Source organism: Sus scrofa, chromosome 13 (genome assembly GCF_000003025.6).
Source record: "Sus scrofa isolate TJ Tabasco breed Duroc chromosome 13, Sscrofa11.1, whole genome shotgun sequence".
Taxonomy (NCBI): Eukaryota; Metazoa; Chordata; class Mammalia; order Artiodactyla; family Suidae; genus Sus; species Sus scrofa.
In genome coordinates this window covers 197,174,535-197,192,163 of record NC_010455.5, presented here as the reverse complement: position 1 = coordinate 197,192,163, position 17,629 = coordinate 197,174,535, and the positions used below count along the sequence as shown (strand labels likewise).

At 35.7% G+C, this 17,629-nt stretch overlaps 1 protein-coding gene across 10 annotated transcripts in view; it reads right to left on the bottom strand.

The window, feature by feature from the left end:
* Positions 1-17,629, bottom strand: part of SON (SON DNA binding protein) — a 31,343-nt gene that overhangs the window by 1,254 nt on the left and 12,460 nt on the right. For 2 of the 10 annotated variants that reach the window (XR_002338040.1, XR_002338039.1), the window contains exons 4-12: positions 17,380-17,540; positions 15,289-15,435; positions 14,923-15,111; positions 7,859-7,969; positions 5,730-6,714; positions 3,196-3,275; positions 2,387-2,534; positions 623-694; positions 399-514 (exon numbers count right to left, since the gene is read on the bottom strand). Coding sequence is in view for 4 of the 10 variants with exons in the window: in XM_005657147.3 (XP_005657204.1) it covers positions 399-514; positions 623-694; positions 2,387-2,534; positions 6,598-6,714; positions 7,859-7,969; positions 14,923-15,111; positions 15,289-15,435; positions 17,380-17,540 (1,061 nt within the window). In the remaining 6 variants the exon portion in view is untranslated. Of the gene's footprint in view, positions 1-398; positions 515-622; positions 695-2,386; positions 3,276-5,729; positions 6,715-7,858; positions 7,970-9,281; positions 14,824-14,922; positions 15,112-15,288; positions 15,436-15,604; positions 17,151-17,379; positions 17,541-17,629 lie in introns of those variants that run through there. The other 8 variants (XR_002338038.1, XR_002338037.1, XR_002338035.1 and 5 more) reach the window with 5 other exon arrangements.

The window sequence follows — 17,629 nt, the reverse complement described above, 5'->3', positions numbered from 1 at the left end:
AAGTAATTTACAAAAATATAACACCCATACTATGTAATAAAGCAAATTAATCTCAACCCCCAAAGAAGCAAATCATTTCGGAAAAGAGACTGCAAATTAAGTGCAGGTCTCCAAATTGAAGGGGTGGGGGGAAAAGCCTGATAAAAACTGCTTAATTCCCCCCATGTTCCACTAGAAAGGATTAACAAATTATTCATCAAATTTTGCCCACATCTTTCCCTCCAACATTTTTTTAAAAAAATCAACAGGTCATTTTTTAAAATGCCACCACTCTACCCACACATATACACATTCCCAACCCGCAAACATTAATCCTGTGATCATATGATGCTTACCCCTCACCCTCTAACATTAAGTCATAAAACTAGTATAGAATTAATGCAGAAATTCATATTTACCCTAAAGAGAAAATGTTTGCGATGATCAGGGCCACTATCATGGACCAGAAGAAATTCAGGTGGTTGCCACCTTCTCTTATTACAGATTTCCATCAAGGCAGACACAGGATGTTTGCCTATACAGAAGAAAAAAAACGGTTATTAATTATCTCCACACCTGTGGCAACAAATTATGAATTCAAAGAGTGGGTGGGACAGGAGGATATTCAAAAGTGTACTCTCACCTGACAGATCTTTCATGGCAGCAGAGAAGTTTCCAGACCTCTTTTGTGCTCTTTCTCCTACTGCAACAAGACCTTAAAAAAAAGAAATTCAATTTATTCATTGAACATTTATGCAATGTTCACTGAATGAATCTCGAACCAGCATTTAAAACTGTAATAAGGCAAAACAACCACTCCCTCTATGTAGGAACCTGAACTGGTTCCATGGCTTCAAATACAATATTTAACACCCACCACTACCCTTGACTTCTATATAAACCTTGATTTCTATTTTGCCCTTTCAATATATAAATCTCTATTTTGTATTCATAGATCTCAATATTGGAAACTGCAAAATTAAAATGTTCCAAAAATACAAGAATTTAATATGTGAACACACATATAAATTGTCATAATTATCAACAACTGTGGGTCTGTTTCTTTGCAAGTTTAAATACTGGTGGCTATTTGCAGATGATTTCTAAAGGTTTTCCATCCCTTTAAAAAAAAAAAAATGAGGCTTAGTTTAAAAGTATGTTCTCCAAAAGGTGAGGATTTTAGACCAAAACAAAGTTTAAAAAAGCAAGAAACGCTCTCTAATGGGTAAATGGACCCGTTTTTTTCTCGGGAAACAAGCCCTTTCTGACTTCAGATATGAGATGTACTCAAGAGACAGACTCAGCCTCACTTTCCAAAAGAAGTTTAGCTCTATTACCATCCAACAAGTAATACTTTCCATTTATCTTAGGGTGAATTCTTCAACCAGTTCTTTGCCAATTCTGCCACTATGCTTTCCCAAACCTAGGCCAACATGGATGCAACACTGCACAATTCCAAAAAGACTACTGCCTCAAATTACGCAATGCATCCAGATGTTTTTTTCCAATAAACCCCAAAGAATCCATTCAACTTATATAAAGCAGTATAACGTCAATGTGACAATCAGTACAGTGTCTTTTCCTAATTTAATAGTTTGAAGTAATGCCACATTAGGATGTTCTTGTGCTATTTCCAGCCTGCTTTTGATTATCAGGATTACAATGAATTCCCTCCAAATGGAATAAAATGGCAACACAGTATTCTTTGTGGGTGACAATGTAGAAATTCTAATAACAAAACCTTTTAAAAAATACATAATTTGGTCCGGGATAGTGGGTGTCCAAATCCATTAGGACAGCAATTTAATTGTAATCAAAGTTAAACTGAGGTTAATGCAAAGACAAGGAAAACAAATTCTAGTTTTAAATTTTCCAGTATTTAAAAAGCAGGCTTAAACAGGCAGCCCAAGTGATTCTACCGGGGACCTTATTCCAAGGGAAGAAATGAAACAACTATCAGCAGTTGGTTTATTACTCTCTAGTCCCAACCCAACAGAACTCAATTACTGAGCTCAAAAAAAGGGACATGCAAAAAGGGTTTTGAAAATGAAGACTAAACAGCACTCTCTAATAGGAAATGAGATTCAAATCCTAGAACCAAAGACAAGCATACGTTCCTTCCCTGTCAGGGGAAAACAAATGGTAAATTCCATTTTTGAAACATGAAATCTAACTGAAAGTTAAATCATATACTGCACACAACAAAGGTTGCCCTTGAAGCTCAAATTAGTGTTTCCAGCTGTATAAGCTTCTGAAAATGGGGGAAACTTTTTTTCCTAACCAAGAGCTTGGTATATACTGTAAGGAGTGCCTCCAGTTCCAGGTCACTGATAGCAAAAGAATATTTATAACAGTAATGAAACCCTAAATGGTAAAGGACATATTAAAAAACATTCTAAAAACTTACCTTTTCGGTCTGTTTTAAAGTCAACTAGGATAGGTTCCTTATTTCCTTCTTTGTTTTTTCCTAATCCTTCTCCTTCTCTCCAGCCCATTTTTCTCATCAAAACCGCTCCCATTCCTCCAGTTACTGGGGCTGCTCTTAAGAATTGATCCTATCCGAAGAAAGAAAGGTAAAATATCCGCATTTTATAGTTAGAATTTGACTACAAACTCAGTGTAACTTTTTCAAAAAAAAATCTTATTTTACTTCTATATCTGTTGTAGCAATTAAATGCTTCTATACCTGTATACATACTGTAGTGTGTATGTTCTAATTATTTTCACATAAACATAACAGTATTTTGAAAGGCAAATAAATGGCAGTTTTAAAACAGTGGTCCTTGTGCCCCCGCCCTCCAAAAAAAAATTAGAACACTCCTGTTTTCGTCCACTATTTAGGGTCACTGGTATCTCTTCTTAGCTTGCAAAATAAAAAGAAGGCAGTGTTAAAACAGTCAATAATATTAATTGTCCCAGGTGTACCTAGTTAATGAATAAAGCCCAGAAATCATTTAGAAATAGTTTGGACACTGAAGAAGTATACTTTTTTACCATCCAATTTTTCTCCCCGTTCTACTATAAATCAAGTATAAAGATTTTACTTAGAAATTCCCTACAAAGCAAAAGATAACTCTTTAAAATAAATTTACGCAGTAAGAAATGGAAGACAATCACATAAAATACCCTGTAATTATACCAAACTGAATCTGAATTCTTTTAAAACCTAGCTTGATGTTAAAAGACTTTTAAAAAACTCCTTAAACGTTTACATACCTAGGCCTCGGTAGCAGCAGTGTTGTGAATAGTAGGGCTGGCACTGACCGGGGCAAGAAGACAGCTACAAGGATTTGGCCCTGAAACAAGTTTCCATACAGAGGGGTGAAAGTTCACAGGTTATTCTGTGAACAGTCATCTCTCTTGTATCCAACCCACTGAACCATAATTTCCATCAAAGCAGCAAACCACTTAATGTCATAAGATGCACAACCATATACATTAGCATGGTCAATAGTCATTTTCACACATGAAGAAGTATGTGATGCCCCCTTTTAAAGGGCATCCATGTACATGTAACAAACCATCAAATTCTACTGTTGATCTTTATGGCCATTTTAAAAAAATTTATACCATCCATCTTCAAATCATGTTTTATTTCCCCTTGTTATTAAATATTTTAGATTTACATTCTCTAGCAAATATAAACAAAAGTCATTAACTTACCAACAGAGGGAGTCACAGTTTTTGGTAGCTCTGCAAGTAGTATACATTTAATTAATTCCTCTATTGATGAGTTAATACTAAATTTTTAAAATCTTATTTTTATACAGTAATAAAACTGTTATTTTTTTCCCAGCTTTTTAATTACATGCTGGGGAGAAAACATGCCAATGATGTGTGACTAGACATTAAGTCCAACAAGGTGCTCTGATGGAAGGAGGCAGCTGTGGAGGTAAAAACATACCCCTGGTTCAGTTCCTTATTTGGTGCAGGCCATGCAGTGTTGATGTATAAAGAGAAAAGTTAGCTGATGCTTGGATACCAACTGCCTTGTTGCTACACACCTAGAATGACTTTTACTTACTTCCAGGTTCATCCGCCCCTCTTTTCCAGGAAACACTCCTAAAAAAAAGGGCAACTGTGCAGAGTATAATACAAATCCCCAAGTAATGCATGTTTCCAATTTTGTTTTCATTCTCTAATATCTTCAAATGTTTCTTTATACCAGTGCTTATTACAGTTCACCAAAAAGCTAATTAGCCTAATGAGATCACAACAGCAAACAATATTCATCAGATCATGTCTGAATCATCATTCCAGAAAATAAAGCTTCTTTTAAATTGATAACCATTTGAAATGTTTTACTAATAAAACTTTTTTCATCTACAAATATACTGCAGAAAAATAGAAATAAAAATACCCTGCAACAAACTAAAAAAGAACATGGACACTTGGCATTGCATGGGGTGTTAGGCTATAGCAAGGCAAGAAACACCAAATACTTGAAAAAGTTTTCTAAACGAAACAAATAGACAGTTTTGTGCTATTCTGACAGTGAAGATGAATGTAAGGTTTTCTCCACATTTCTGCTCATTTTTATAAAAGAAATATTCCTGCCCTAATTGGTATTAGCAGCAAATATTCTCCAGTAACATACAAGAGGAAGCTTTCCCGAAAGTACTGCTTTCTTCCATAATTATTTAAAAATTTGGTCTTTATCTCATAAGAACTGTCAAAAATGACTTAACTTACACTTTAAATGATGTAAATTATGTACAATCTGTCAACTGTCTAGAAGACTAGACATTAAAAAAAATTAAGGGGAAGTTTATAGGGAACCAGTTTAATCATTTTGTAAAAGTTACGTTTGTCTGTAGCATTATGGATCAGAACTTCTTTGCACAAATGAAGACCGACATTTTGAAATGGAATCACCTTCTAAAGTTTCTACCTAATTATTGCTATGTCTAAACACCCATAAGCTTCAGTTCTAACTTTCTAAAGTATGAAGTACTCAGCTTCAACATTATATAGTCTTAAAGAATTAAAATCGTTAAATAGATGTACATCTGTAATTATTCCCAATGAGATGAAAGTCATTTTTCAAATACTACATGAGTCACTTTCATATTTTAAATACTGTAATATGAGTCCAAAATTATTTCAGGCTTAAAAATCTTTTGCTAGATTTCATCTTTTTTTGCCAACACCAACCCATAGTAAACTACATAAGCTGTAATTTTTTCAGACTGTGTACTTACATAGGTATGTATGTTAGTGCGACTATTTCTCCCCCTCCAAAAAAGGGGGCAAAATGAAGATATGCTTTGTATTAATTTATTAATAAGATCACCAGAGATAATGCTATCAAAATTGGAAAAAGTTACGAGATTAAAAGGTCTGAAGCAACCAAAAATCTGCTTTTTTAGAAATTCAGTTCCCTGGCACTCACAGCAGTTTCCCACCGTCACATTAGTGATCACCACTTTGCGAAGCAGTAAGAAGGCACTTGAAGACTGAAATTCCAAGTAATTACTTGCCCATGATCACAAAAGGAGTCAGGAGCACAGCGGGATAAAGAAACTTCCCATCCATGAGACCATACAGCCTCCCAGTTTCAGCACTGCTTATGCTGCCTGTACTCCTGAAACACATTTCCCCATCACCCATCCAACCAAGCCACATCCCTTCACCAGAATCCATTTCTTCAGAAAGCCCTTAGTAACCACCTAAGACTCCCCCAGCACTGAGGCAGCCGTAGGTGGGGTTCACACGTCTCACTGCAGGAATCTGAAACCAGGAGCACCTACATCTTCACAGCACGAGGCGTCCGTCCTCTCCCTTGAATTTAGGTCTTACAAATCCTGTTTTTTCATGAGATCAGTGGTTCTCCAATTGAGCCTGTGGATCACCAGAGGCCACCAGGGCCTAAATGGTGGTCCACGAATAGTATTCTCCATCCCCACCCCGCCCCCGATTCACCACCCTTCAGCACCACCCACCCCACGCTTCAGCCACCCTCCCCCAGCCTTCCAGTCCCCTGGCAAGACCACCACATGCAGCACTAGTACTGGGGCCTCCCAACCACTTGCTATAACCAACAGCTGATAACCATGGGGATTAGAGATCACAACGGGAATGAGGAATGGGGGCCAAGGGAGCTTACAGGAGGGCGCAGGCACTGAGGAAGAGGGAAAGAAGGGCATAGGAATAGAGGAATGGAAAATCATGTGGCAGAGGGCTCTTGGGGGGCAGTGATTCACCAAAAATAAACCTGTAATAAAGCATCCCATGATGAGAAAAAATCTGAGAACCACTGCTTTGCAATCATTAGATTAGCTGTCCAACAGGAACTCAGGAATATTCTGAACGGCACCTGAGATACAGTGTTAGCATTCAAAACACAATTTAAAAGAACCACCCCCACAAAACCCAGCAGCAATAATAAAAATAACCTCAGGATATAAACTGAGTGGCTCTTGAGCCATAGTTATCATTTGCCACTGCCTCATGAATCAGGTCCATCTTCAGTGTCCATCCTGGAGTATATACACATAGCAAATTTATTCATGAACTTTGGTTAGATTCACTGGGCTCTTCGTGCATTTTTAATAAAACATTTTCTTAAAAATTTTAACTTTGTACTTGGACACTTTTGTATATGTGTATGTCGTGTACCTTTTTAATCCAGGCTTGGGCCCCGGTATTGGCCAACTGTTCTTGTGTCAGAACCTGTACTCCTGTACTTCCTGTGAACTGGCCGGGAATAGAGTTCAGCTGAGCCCAGGCATCGATCTGAAAAAAAGAGGAGGTCTCCATTAAGTAAAATCACTTACCAGTTAAAATTCCACTGGTATTAATTTAGTTCCCCAAATGAAATGGTTTACTAAGTTCCTGAAAAGGCTAAATAGCAGACTTAAATACTCAAATTTAAAAAACAATATTCTTCATTTGTACATATTTAAAATTGTTTTCCTAAACACTTTAAAGCAGCAGTTCAGTAACTGCTCAGTGGATCCCATTAATAACAAAATTTGAGATGTATCTCTAATAACTAAAAAGCACAGCTGTAACTCAAAGTATCACAAAGATACATGCAAAATCCAGAAAATCACTCATATGGCAAAGGATCCTTGCCCTTTGCTTATATAGCTCATAAAAGCATTCTATTTGTCAACAACCTGAACTTTTACTTTCTTTGAAGTGTTATAAATCTGGGATAACCTCTAGATATATGCTTGAAGAGTAATAAATATAGGAAATTGTTCACTCACTGTGATGGTTAAAGAATTGGCTGTCATTAATTCAAAGTATGTTTACTGAACACCTGGTATTGTCAGGCAATGTATTTTCTATTGAACATGTACTTGCTGTTTCTATATATCAGCCATAGAAAGGGAGAGATCTGGAGCAGCTGTCCAATGTTATAAACATAGACTCTGGATTCAGAATGCCTAGGCTTGGATCCCAGTTCCCCTACTTACTAGTTTTGTGACCCAGAGCCGCATTTACTTTTTTTTTTTTTTCCCTGGCCGTGCCTGCTGCATACAAAAGTTCCCCGGCCAGGGATTGAACCCACTGCGCCCACAAGAACTCCCATTTAGCCACTCTTCACCTGTCTCCTCAGTTGAAAAAAGTAAACTCATACATCTCAAAGGGCTATTATAGGCACTTAGCTATTTTTATACCCCAGATTATAAACTCTATGAAGGCAGGTACTTTTGCTATTTTATGCTTTCAAGAAAAAGCTCCTCTCCCATAGTAAACATTTACTGAAGTACCAAGCCCCAAATTGCTTTCACCTAAAATAAGCTAGATGGATAAATGATTTCTTTAGTTCTTCAAGGACCTACATGTCAACAGCATGCCACAGACTTGGCTTATGGCACAACCCTCTAGTTAGTGAGATAATCATTTAGACATTAAAACTGCTACATACCCGTTCCTGAGCACGATTTAACATGCTCATCGCTTCAAGGTCAAATGCATTCTCGCTGAGTCTTTTCTGAGCAAGTGCCCGCTCACTCATTGCTGTAGAGATGTCCACAGGCTAAGAAAGAAAACACAGGTACTTATATCAAATTACAATTGACCCCAGATTCTGAAAAATACTATCTTTAGTTGCTACATGTCAAGAACAGTAATAGCTTTATATATTAAAATTTTGTAAAGTAGGGAGAAGACTCAACAAAGTACAATAACCTTGGAAAACAGACAAGGATTGTTTAAGGTAAGTTACAAAGTATCAGGCAGCAGCTGAACCCAACCCAAAACCTGACTACTTTCATCTTATTTTCTACATCAAATTACAATCAGAAAGTTCAATGAAAAACTTAAAAATCTCTAACCATCACTAACAAAATACATATAATACACTGAGAATTATTTAAACTATTAATTTGGTAACTCAGCAGTTTTCATCTTACCCTATTTACAAGGCATGACCCTCAGAAGCAATTAGCAAGGTTCTTAAATTAGCAAGCAGAAAACCACTATCATGTCAAAAATCTTTCCTTTACTTGCCTGCACATCTTTTCACCTATTTGCAGTTGTTCACATATTATGGTCTTAAGAACTCAGTTTCCTCAAAGAGTATGTTCACTATATAAATAAATGTTTTGTTTTCAGTTTATATACATTTATGATGGAAGTTTCTGTGGGAGTACCTAATTTTAATGTCAATTGAAACACTTAAAATGTCTTTGCTTTTTAAGATGTTTCATAACGTCCAGGAAAAATTTTAAGGGTAATCTTTAGAGCAACTTCCCTATTGGTCGAATTCGTGGAAGGCTTATTAACCACAGAGGAGGAAAAAAACCATCAAGTATCTGATGCTTTTCATTCTAACACTGAGAGCTCAGGTTGATTTGCATCAACTCACCAATTCTTAATATTTGCTTTTCTTCTAACACAACCCATTAATATTTTCTAGTTATTTTACCCAAGAAAATCCATTTTTGGAAAATGCTTATCTGCCATGAGGTTTTCCTAAATTCATATACAAAGACTAATCAGTAGCTACTGCATGGATGTAATAAATATGTCAGTGAAGTAAGTTAACAGCTAAGGAGTTTTTTTTAATTAAAAAAGAAAGGCTAGCTGTAGTCTAACTGTGGAGTGTGTATGAAATAACTTATTTAAAAATAAGGCCTATAGAGAAGGTATATGACTATGAGAGAATAATTCTATCTCACACAAAAGGAAGATTACCAATCTTCTTTTTCCTATCTTCAGAAGCCCATAATCACTCCATCATTCTTAGTTATTTTGCTAAAATCACCAATAATTTTTCTTTAGCAAAATTATTTTTTTCCCCACAAGGTAACCAGAAAAGAGATTTTTATGAATTTGCTTTCTTTTTTAAAAGCTAAATTAAACTGCATTCTGTATTTATTAGACTGCCTACAGACCTCGTTAATGAAAGAGTTTAATTTTTTAGTCAACTTAGTATATCATCCACACTAATTAGACTATTTTGGGGGCTTATATGAACCAGACAGAAACACTACGAAACTTAGTTGGTTCACTTTTCACTTCTATTATAATTCTGATCACCTGCTGGGACTTTAAATAGGAACTTTTAGGTCAAAATTTACATTTCTTGTGCCTATCGTCTATTTCCTAAAACTATCAGGTATGGTCTTTGATGTCATTTTTGAACACCCACCAAATATATCCCAAGTACAGTCCATTAACTTTGCCAGAATTACTTTGGGTTTCATACTTGTCTACAATCTACATGTTAGGTAGGGTATTTAAGTATAAATAATAGGTTTTTACCCTAAGAAGTGGAGACTTAGAGTAGACACTAGGGAAAATGTACTTACCCACCACCCCGAGCTCTGATACCCCAATTTCCGACTATAAACTAGCCATAAAAATGTAGTTAGGATGGCGCTGAAAACTCCCACTTCTCTAGAATAAAATTACTTCTTCCCAACTGAAAAGCAGATTAACATACCTATCTGTAAATTCATCCTGCTGAAAACACTTTATATCATCATACATTTTTCTCTTTAAACCTTTATTAAGGGGGTAATCTAAATACGTTATCATTTATCCTCGGGGGAAAACTTCATTCAAGTCTCAGTAATATTGTATGTTAAATTCACATCTCACTTTGAAAGGAATTTTTATTTATTTAAATGATATTTATTTAATAGAGCAACAATGACATTTAGTATAAATTTATTTTAGATAAAATTACAAGTAGTTTTTTCCTGAGGCAATACAACTTCCATTTTTTTCAACAGTCTTACCAAGTGAGCTACAAGTTCATTTCCAAATTTTATTACCAAATAGTAATTTGACTGTTAATTTCATATTCGCTCTTTTTAATGTGAATAGTCTCGAAATAAAATCAATCATGATTATCTTAATCTCTTAAGACTCCTTAAGAGTTTATCAAAAAGCATGTTTCCAGTTTTTAAGTTAACTCAGGATATGCAATAAAAAGCCAACTATAATCCCCAAAGCATTAATATCCAGAGACCAAATGTTATGAACCAGTATTAAAACACTCATAAAATATCACAGCTACCCTTTAGAACAGCACTGTCCAGTAGAATTTTCTACAGTGATACCTAATGTGCCCTTGAAATGCAGCTAATGCAATTGAAGAACTGATTTTTCAGTAAATCACTTAATGACTACTATACTGGATTATATAATGGGTTTTTTTGTGTGTATACAGCATATAGGACTACACTATACAGCAGAGCTTTAGTCTTAATTATCTTTTAATGTTGCTCAAAACCAGTAATGTGCAAAAGATACCAAAACGATGCTAAAAGTTTTAGAAGGCTAAGAACTAGGGAAAAAATAACCTTAAATCTTTTACTGTTATTATCAGGCTATCATCAACAAGCCTTATTTGTTTCCATTAATACATGACAGACTTTCTATCTAATGTGTAGTAATATTCTAGGTATTATGATGGGGGAAATATTTAATTTCCTTTTCCCTAGGACTTGTTCTAAGAGGTGAAATCCACATAAAAAGAGTATCTTAACTTATAATTTCAGTTTTCACATTAATAAAAATCTGCCCAAATTATTTCACCTATTTCAAGAACACAGAAGATTACTACTTCCATAACCTAAAAAGTTGTCAGGAGTAATGAAATACATAATGTAACTGACACCATGTAACACGCATTTTATGGCCTAAGTTGTAATTGTGTACCTTCTTTATCATCCTCATTAAAAAAAAAAATCCTTCTAAATCAATTTACTTCCCCTTTGTTAACCCGACTGTTTATATAAATGGAACAATTACTTTCAGTATTTCTTACAAAGTCAATGAAAATGTATAGAAGAACTGAAATGTGTTATTAGAAGGTGATTAGTTAGGTAAGGAAAATAATCCCTATAATAGGCAAATTATTTTCTACATCGGTAATTGCAGGTATCTCAAATTAAAAGATGGTATTAAAGGAAAACTAATTGTAAACAAACGCAAGAAAGAAAAAGCACCTGACACCTGCATTTAAAACATGTCTTAAAAATATTTCGCAAAAACCAATAAAATACAAAGAGGTTCATTTAGAAAATGACAACTATATAAACAAAAAACACACTAAATGCCTCAGTCGTTAGGTGGCTTGATTGGTTTTAAAAAGTGAATTATGAATCTTTTTAATATTTCACATATAATTCTCTAGTGCAACTCTTAACTTACACATTTAATTTACATGAATTGTAGCAAGAAATAAATAACCCATTAAATGGCTCAACAAAATTCCATGTTAATCACCCACGGGAATCTAAGGAGATTAAGACTGAATAAGGAAGGCTGTACTGAACACATTCTAGCACTGCCAGGACCTAAGTTTCATTTTCATTTAAATTTTTTATCTTACCTCGAGAACTCAGCTTTCCTAAAGTTTAAAAATTTAGAAGCTTCCAAATGTTAGGGAATTATAGCTCCATTGGAATGTGGAAATAATTCTTCAGTAATAACAAATAAAGCACAGCTGCCAGAGACAAAAACTGCCCCTAATACGTAAGCAATCACCAGACCTTAATGGCAACCTACCTCTGGACATTTATGATAGTAAACCCAAGGACATTTTTTTGTCAGAGATTGTATATGTATCTTCTGCCCAATAAGCTTCTGCTAAACTTATTACCGAGAATTAATGCCCCCAAGGATAATTTTTTAACTGTTTCCAACATTTTTGATTTCACTGTTTATAAATCAAATTCACACAAATATGGCCAAAGTTCTGCAGTTACCCCTTACTGAAGATGATGCTGGTTGGCTTCTGGGTAGGAAGATGATGCTATAGCAGAAGGGCACACAGTCTGATGAGTTGACATTCCATAAGATAGGGATTTATGTTGATCCATCCACGTCTAGCCTCTCAAACTTATGTCAAAGAGCACTCATGTGCAAAACAATTGGTGGGATCAAAGCTGAGATCAAATCAGTAAATTTGCCTAACTGTTTTATGCTCAAAATTGAAGACCCACAAATTCAATTTATATTTATTAAAATGAAAAAGACTGACAAATTTAAAAAAATTTAAATATTTGCTTAAAATATTGATATTTAGAAGAACTTTCCTTTTACTCTTCCAAGTCTTTATTTCAACCCCTGATAGGGAATCAAAAGAAATCAATGCTCCCATAAAATGTCACCACAGTACCCAGAACATTAATCTTACAATTATTTGTAAGATACAGCTAAAGGACTGGAACTAAACGTTCTACATTGGGAACATTTCCTCTAGTGTTCGCTATTACTGCTAGGTGGTAATACAGAGACCTGAAAGCAAAAGCAAACTTCTGTCCCTTTTCTTCCTAAAATTTTGGGATTGTTTTCCTTGAAGTGAAAGTTAACATACATATTTTTTGAGTCTAATCTTCTAAAAAGCTAGCTTAGAGTTGTGATATCAACTAGTTGTATCTATCCTACTCACGGGAGAAATGTGCTTCATGGAAAGAAATTTTTCCCTTCTGCTTTAATAAAAAGCTACTTAATTACTACTCTCCCCTGAGATCTCTTTGGAATAATTCCTCTCAAGTTTTCATTAGAATCTGACAACCACTATTAATGACAGACAATGTAAGGCACCACAATTTCAGTGTTAAGACTGAAAATGGCTGAAGACTGAAATATATATATTTATTTACCCTCAACCAAAATGAAGCTATTACCAGGATTCATTCACCAAGCACTTTCCCCATGTTCAACTGAGGTTAAAATAGTTATGGTCACTTATCTTCTCAGGAAAATCCCTGGGAATTATTCATATTTATAGGATTTCACTCCACTGGAAAATTTCTCACATGAATAATTCCCCTATGTTTTCCCCAACTCTTGTTAAATACTTAATCTTCAAGAAATTACTAAAAAAGCATATGTATCAGAATTTCTAAGTCTGTTCCGCCCCTCTTATCATGGTTTTTATTCACCTACTACAAGATTTAAGTCAACTGCAAACTGTCAGTTAACCTTTCCCTTTTGAGACACACAGGTAGCCTAATCTGGGAATTAGCAATTGAGCTACTCAACTAGCTTCACTAAAATATTCTCCAAACAAGCTCTCTCTCCCCCAGCTGGTGAAAGTATAACTTGCTTCAACTGTTGAATCCATATAAATATAGATCATCAATAGTTATTGTAAGTTGCATTGGCTAGTTATGTCCAGCTTGATTGTATAGATCTTGCTTTTCAAGTTTAAAAAAAACAAAAAAACAACACTGTGAAGATGTAGCCTGTGAACAGCTCAGGGGAAAAAAAAATACTATCAAAGTTTCTGATTTGGGTTCTGTTCACTTTTGATTTTATAAAACAGGATTTGCTTAGTTTTAGTACCGGAGGTGTTTACTGGGCGGTGATGATATGGCCAATAAAGGGAAACCTGAAGGTGAAGGGTACAGGTCTCTCTGACCTACATATCCCAGAACGGCAAGGAAAGAACTGGGGAAGAACTCCCACATTGTAAGGGCGTCAGATATCCAAATGTCTGGACTTCAGAAACCATGGGTAAAAGGTGATGACTAGTCTATGGTATCATTTAAAACTCCCACCCCCCTAGTAAGTCTCCACCCTCCCAGATCCCCCAAGCGTGATTTTGCACAACAAGTTAAATAAAAGTAAACTGTTTATTAAAAGATACAGCAAAGGTACAGATACAGAGATACATACAAAGATACAGATATATATATATATATATTTACATATATATACAGTCTTGCTGTTTTCATGTGCACTATATTTAGCAGCACATTATTTAAAAAGGCGGCATTTTAATGGGGCTGTTTTGACACTTGGCATTATTACTGCGTCATTTTGACAAGATACAACTATAGCCTCCTGGAAATTTCAAGGTGTGAATTCCACTTCTCCAACTTTTAATAGTAGCAAAAAGGGGAAGAAGGGAAATGGAATACCAAGGCTGAGCATTAGGTTAAACACAAGAATCCAAATGGGGCCAAGGTAGCACAGGGAGGGGAAAATGATTAAAATTAAAGGCTATCTGACAAACAACCCAGAGAAATAGCAAGAAACCATTATTTTAGGGCAGTTGGCTATGTATCCAAGATGCTCACATCAGCCTACAATGACCTTTTTCAATCCAGTTCTTGTGTTGAACCTGAGGATCTGCCTCTCTCTGCTCAATCCCTCCACCCAATTAATTTGCTACCACCAAAATCTAGAGCTATAGAGCCTTGAAGCAAAACGGGAAGCTAAATAGTTGTACCTTGGGCTACCTTCCCACAAGTGCAAGGAGGGCCCAATGTTGGGTAGGGATGTGATAACACTGTTCTCTGCAATTCGATGCTTTTCACTTTGTGGCTTGGTTCCACAAAGTGAATTGCATCGAGTTACTGTCAAATGAGAAGCTGCGGGTTGTTTCATCTGTCGTCTAACCCGGCCCTGCCGTTTAACCCGGCCCTAAGAAGAGTGAAACAGAATCCAAATCAGATATAAAATAACAATAAAATGCAGATACAGGTATATTTTTAAAAAAGACATAATATTCATCTTACTTACCTCAGAGGGCAAACTGCTGCTGAAAACATTATCATCATCTTTGTTTTCTTCACCGTTTTTCTCTACAGGAACCCATTCTCCATAAACACTATCTGCTTCCTTTTTTCGATGCTGAGATCCAGATGACACAGGGAATTCTTTTGTTAATGTTACCTGGCTTTTTGGTGGAGTTGGCTTTGCCGCTGCAATCTAAAAAAATAATGGTGTTCTGTATTAAAACTCAACAGTTTTTCACCGTAACTTGAAAATGACTATATTATTTCTCATAGTATTTAACCTAAACTAAAAACTAAAATCCATTTGAGTTTTACTTAAACAGTTCCACAAGCTGTGCCGTTCCACCAGTCTATAAACACCAGTACTCACATTAAGATTGAAAAAAATAGGTTTGGGTTCACTGAGTTTAAAGGGATGATGATAAAAAGGAGGTTCTTCTTCCTCTTCATCCGAAACATGAGGCTTATTCACTATCACATCATCATCTTCTTTACTCTGTGCGATCTGTTTGCATTTCTTAAAAAGTAAAAACAAACAAAAGATAAATCTTACACTTTATGTACAGTAAAAGTAATTTCTTAAAAGACTCAAAACCACACAACATCAACTTCCAAAAGTTAAACAAGATTACTAAGTTACAAATAGGTAACTTAGCTTACTAGCTATTATTTAAACACACTCTAGCTGATCAGTCAGTCAACAACATTTATTGAGCACCTACTATGTGCAGAGCACTGTACTGGGCACTGTCCGGGGAATACAAAAAAATAAAGTAAAAGACATGGTCCCTGCTCTCAAGGAGCTTACAATCTAGTTCAAGAGACAGAATACATACACATGAGATAACTGAGGAACGCTTTTACAGAGCAACACAATTAACAAGTGCAAACCGATATAATACAAACTGAGTACATAAGTGCTGAAAGAACAAAAGCTTAAGAGAGAATAGAATCAGGCAGAATCTGATAATCAAGGAATAGTCCTTGAAGAGTTCTAGGCCAGATTTTCATAGTTAAGAACAAGGATTAGCACAGAAAGGGAAAAAAAGTCACCCAATCAGGTGGAGGTGAGAAAAAAACTTATTAGAAGGGACAAGAGTGCTGAAGATGAGGCTAAAATACTTAGGGAAACACTAAGTGTTCACAAGGTTTTAGATAAGGAGCTTGGATTTGTTAGCAAGCAATAGAAGCCTTCACTAGGTCCTTAAACTTAAAAAAAAAAAAAGTTGTAATTCATACCTAATAAATCTAAGTGAGGAAACAGATTAAGAAACTATATGATCCCCAAATGTATGGCAAAATAAAATTTGAAACACTTGCAATTGGTTTAGACATTAGCATGTCTTTCCGTAAATGTTTCTGAGGGTCGAGTGTCTAAAGGAATAGAACTAAAGAATGGAAAATAAGGCATGATGGAGAGGGTACAACTGATGAGGTCTGACACATAAAGCAAAGTCAGTTCCTTCTTGAGAAGCAAAGGAACAGACTCCATTACCTGGCTTTATAAAAAGGTCAGAGTAAATTTGAGTGGACTTGTCTCTATACAAGCAGTAGAATTTGTCACATCCCTTATCAATTGAAAATATTTTAATAGGATAAAAAGCTCGTTTAGCCAAAAACACAGAGTATACCAAGCTTGTAACCAAAAGGAACAGAATATATTGACAGTGGCAGGCTGGCATAAGGCTAGCCAATAACAAGTTTCAATATCTGAAACAGTGTGGTATTTCTGGATCCTAGCAGCAATATTTCAGCGTCCTCCAAAAAAAAAAAAAAAAAAAAAAAAAAAAAAAAAAAAAAAAAAATTTAATAAACAAAGCCAAAAGACAAAAAAAAAAAGCCTCAATTGAAAATATCAAATTCTTAAAAACAAAAATAAGTGTGTTTAAAATATATATGTTACTGCCAAAACCCGAACCGCAGGAAGAACTGATAATGGCCGGCCATTATCACCAATGGCTGGTACCAAACAGCCAAAACCCGAAATGTTGATGCGAAAGAAGTTCCTTTCAGGCAATGGCCAGCTATTCTCATTAATTTCCAAGCTCCGGTGGCAAAAGATCATTTCTGAAGATTGTCTGTGTCTTTGCGTATATGCAGTACACTCGTGGCGATCAGTGAACACGTCGTGAATGGAAACGAAACTGTAGGCGAGCTTCTGCGTGTTGCTCACTCAACACCTCCTCCATTCAAACGAACCGTCCCACTCCTCAGTCAGTTTGGCTTCTAAAACTGGAAAGCAAAAGTAATGGGAAGTAACTTTTAGCTAGCGGAGCTTAGCCATCCCGGATAATGGCCTGCTAAACAGAGCTTCTGCCGCTGCCACATCTGTATTTCGGGTTTTGGCCACTCGGTGCCAGCCATTATCAGTTCAGCCCACAATTCGGGTTTTGGCACGCTCCAGAGTCAACATCACTGGAATAATCCATTTAAAAATGAAAACAAATTCTGTCTAGCTTACCTCAGTTAGTTCTTCTATAGTTGCTCCTCCTGACTTTTTAGCAACTTTTTCTTCTATTGTAGGTGGAGGTGCAGGCTTTAAGTTTGGCGGTAAAGGAACACCAGCCTTAGCACACATGGCAGCTGCATTAGCTTTGGCTATTTCAAGTAACTGAGCCTTATCTGCAAGAGGAAAAATATAAAAGCAGTTTTCCTAAAAGGCTGTACATTTTGTATTAACCAAACTGCCCTAACTTAACATTTTGTATTAA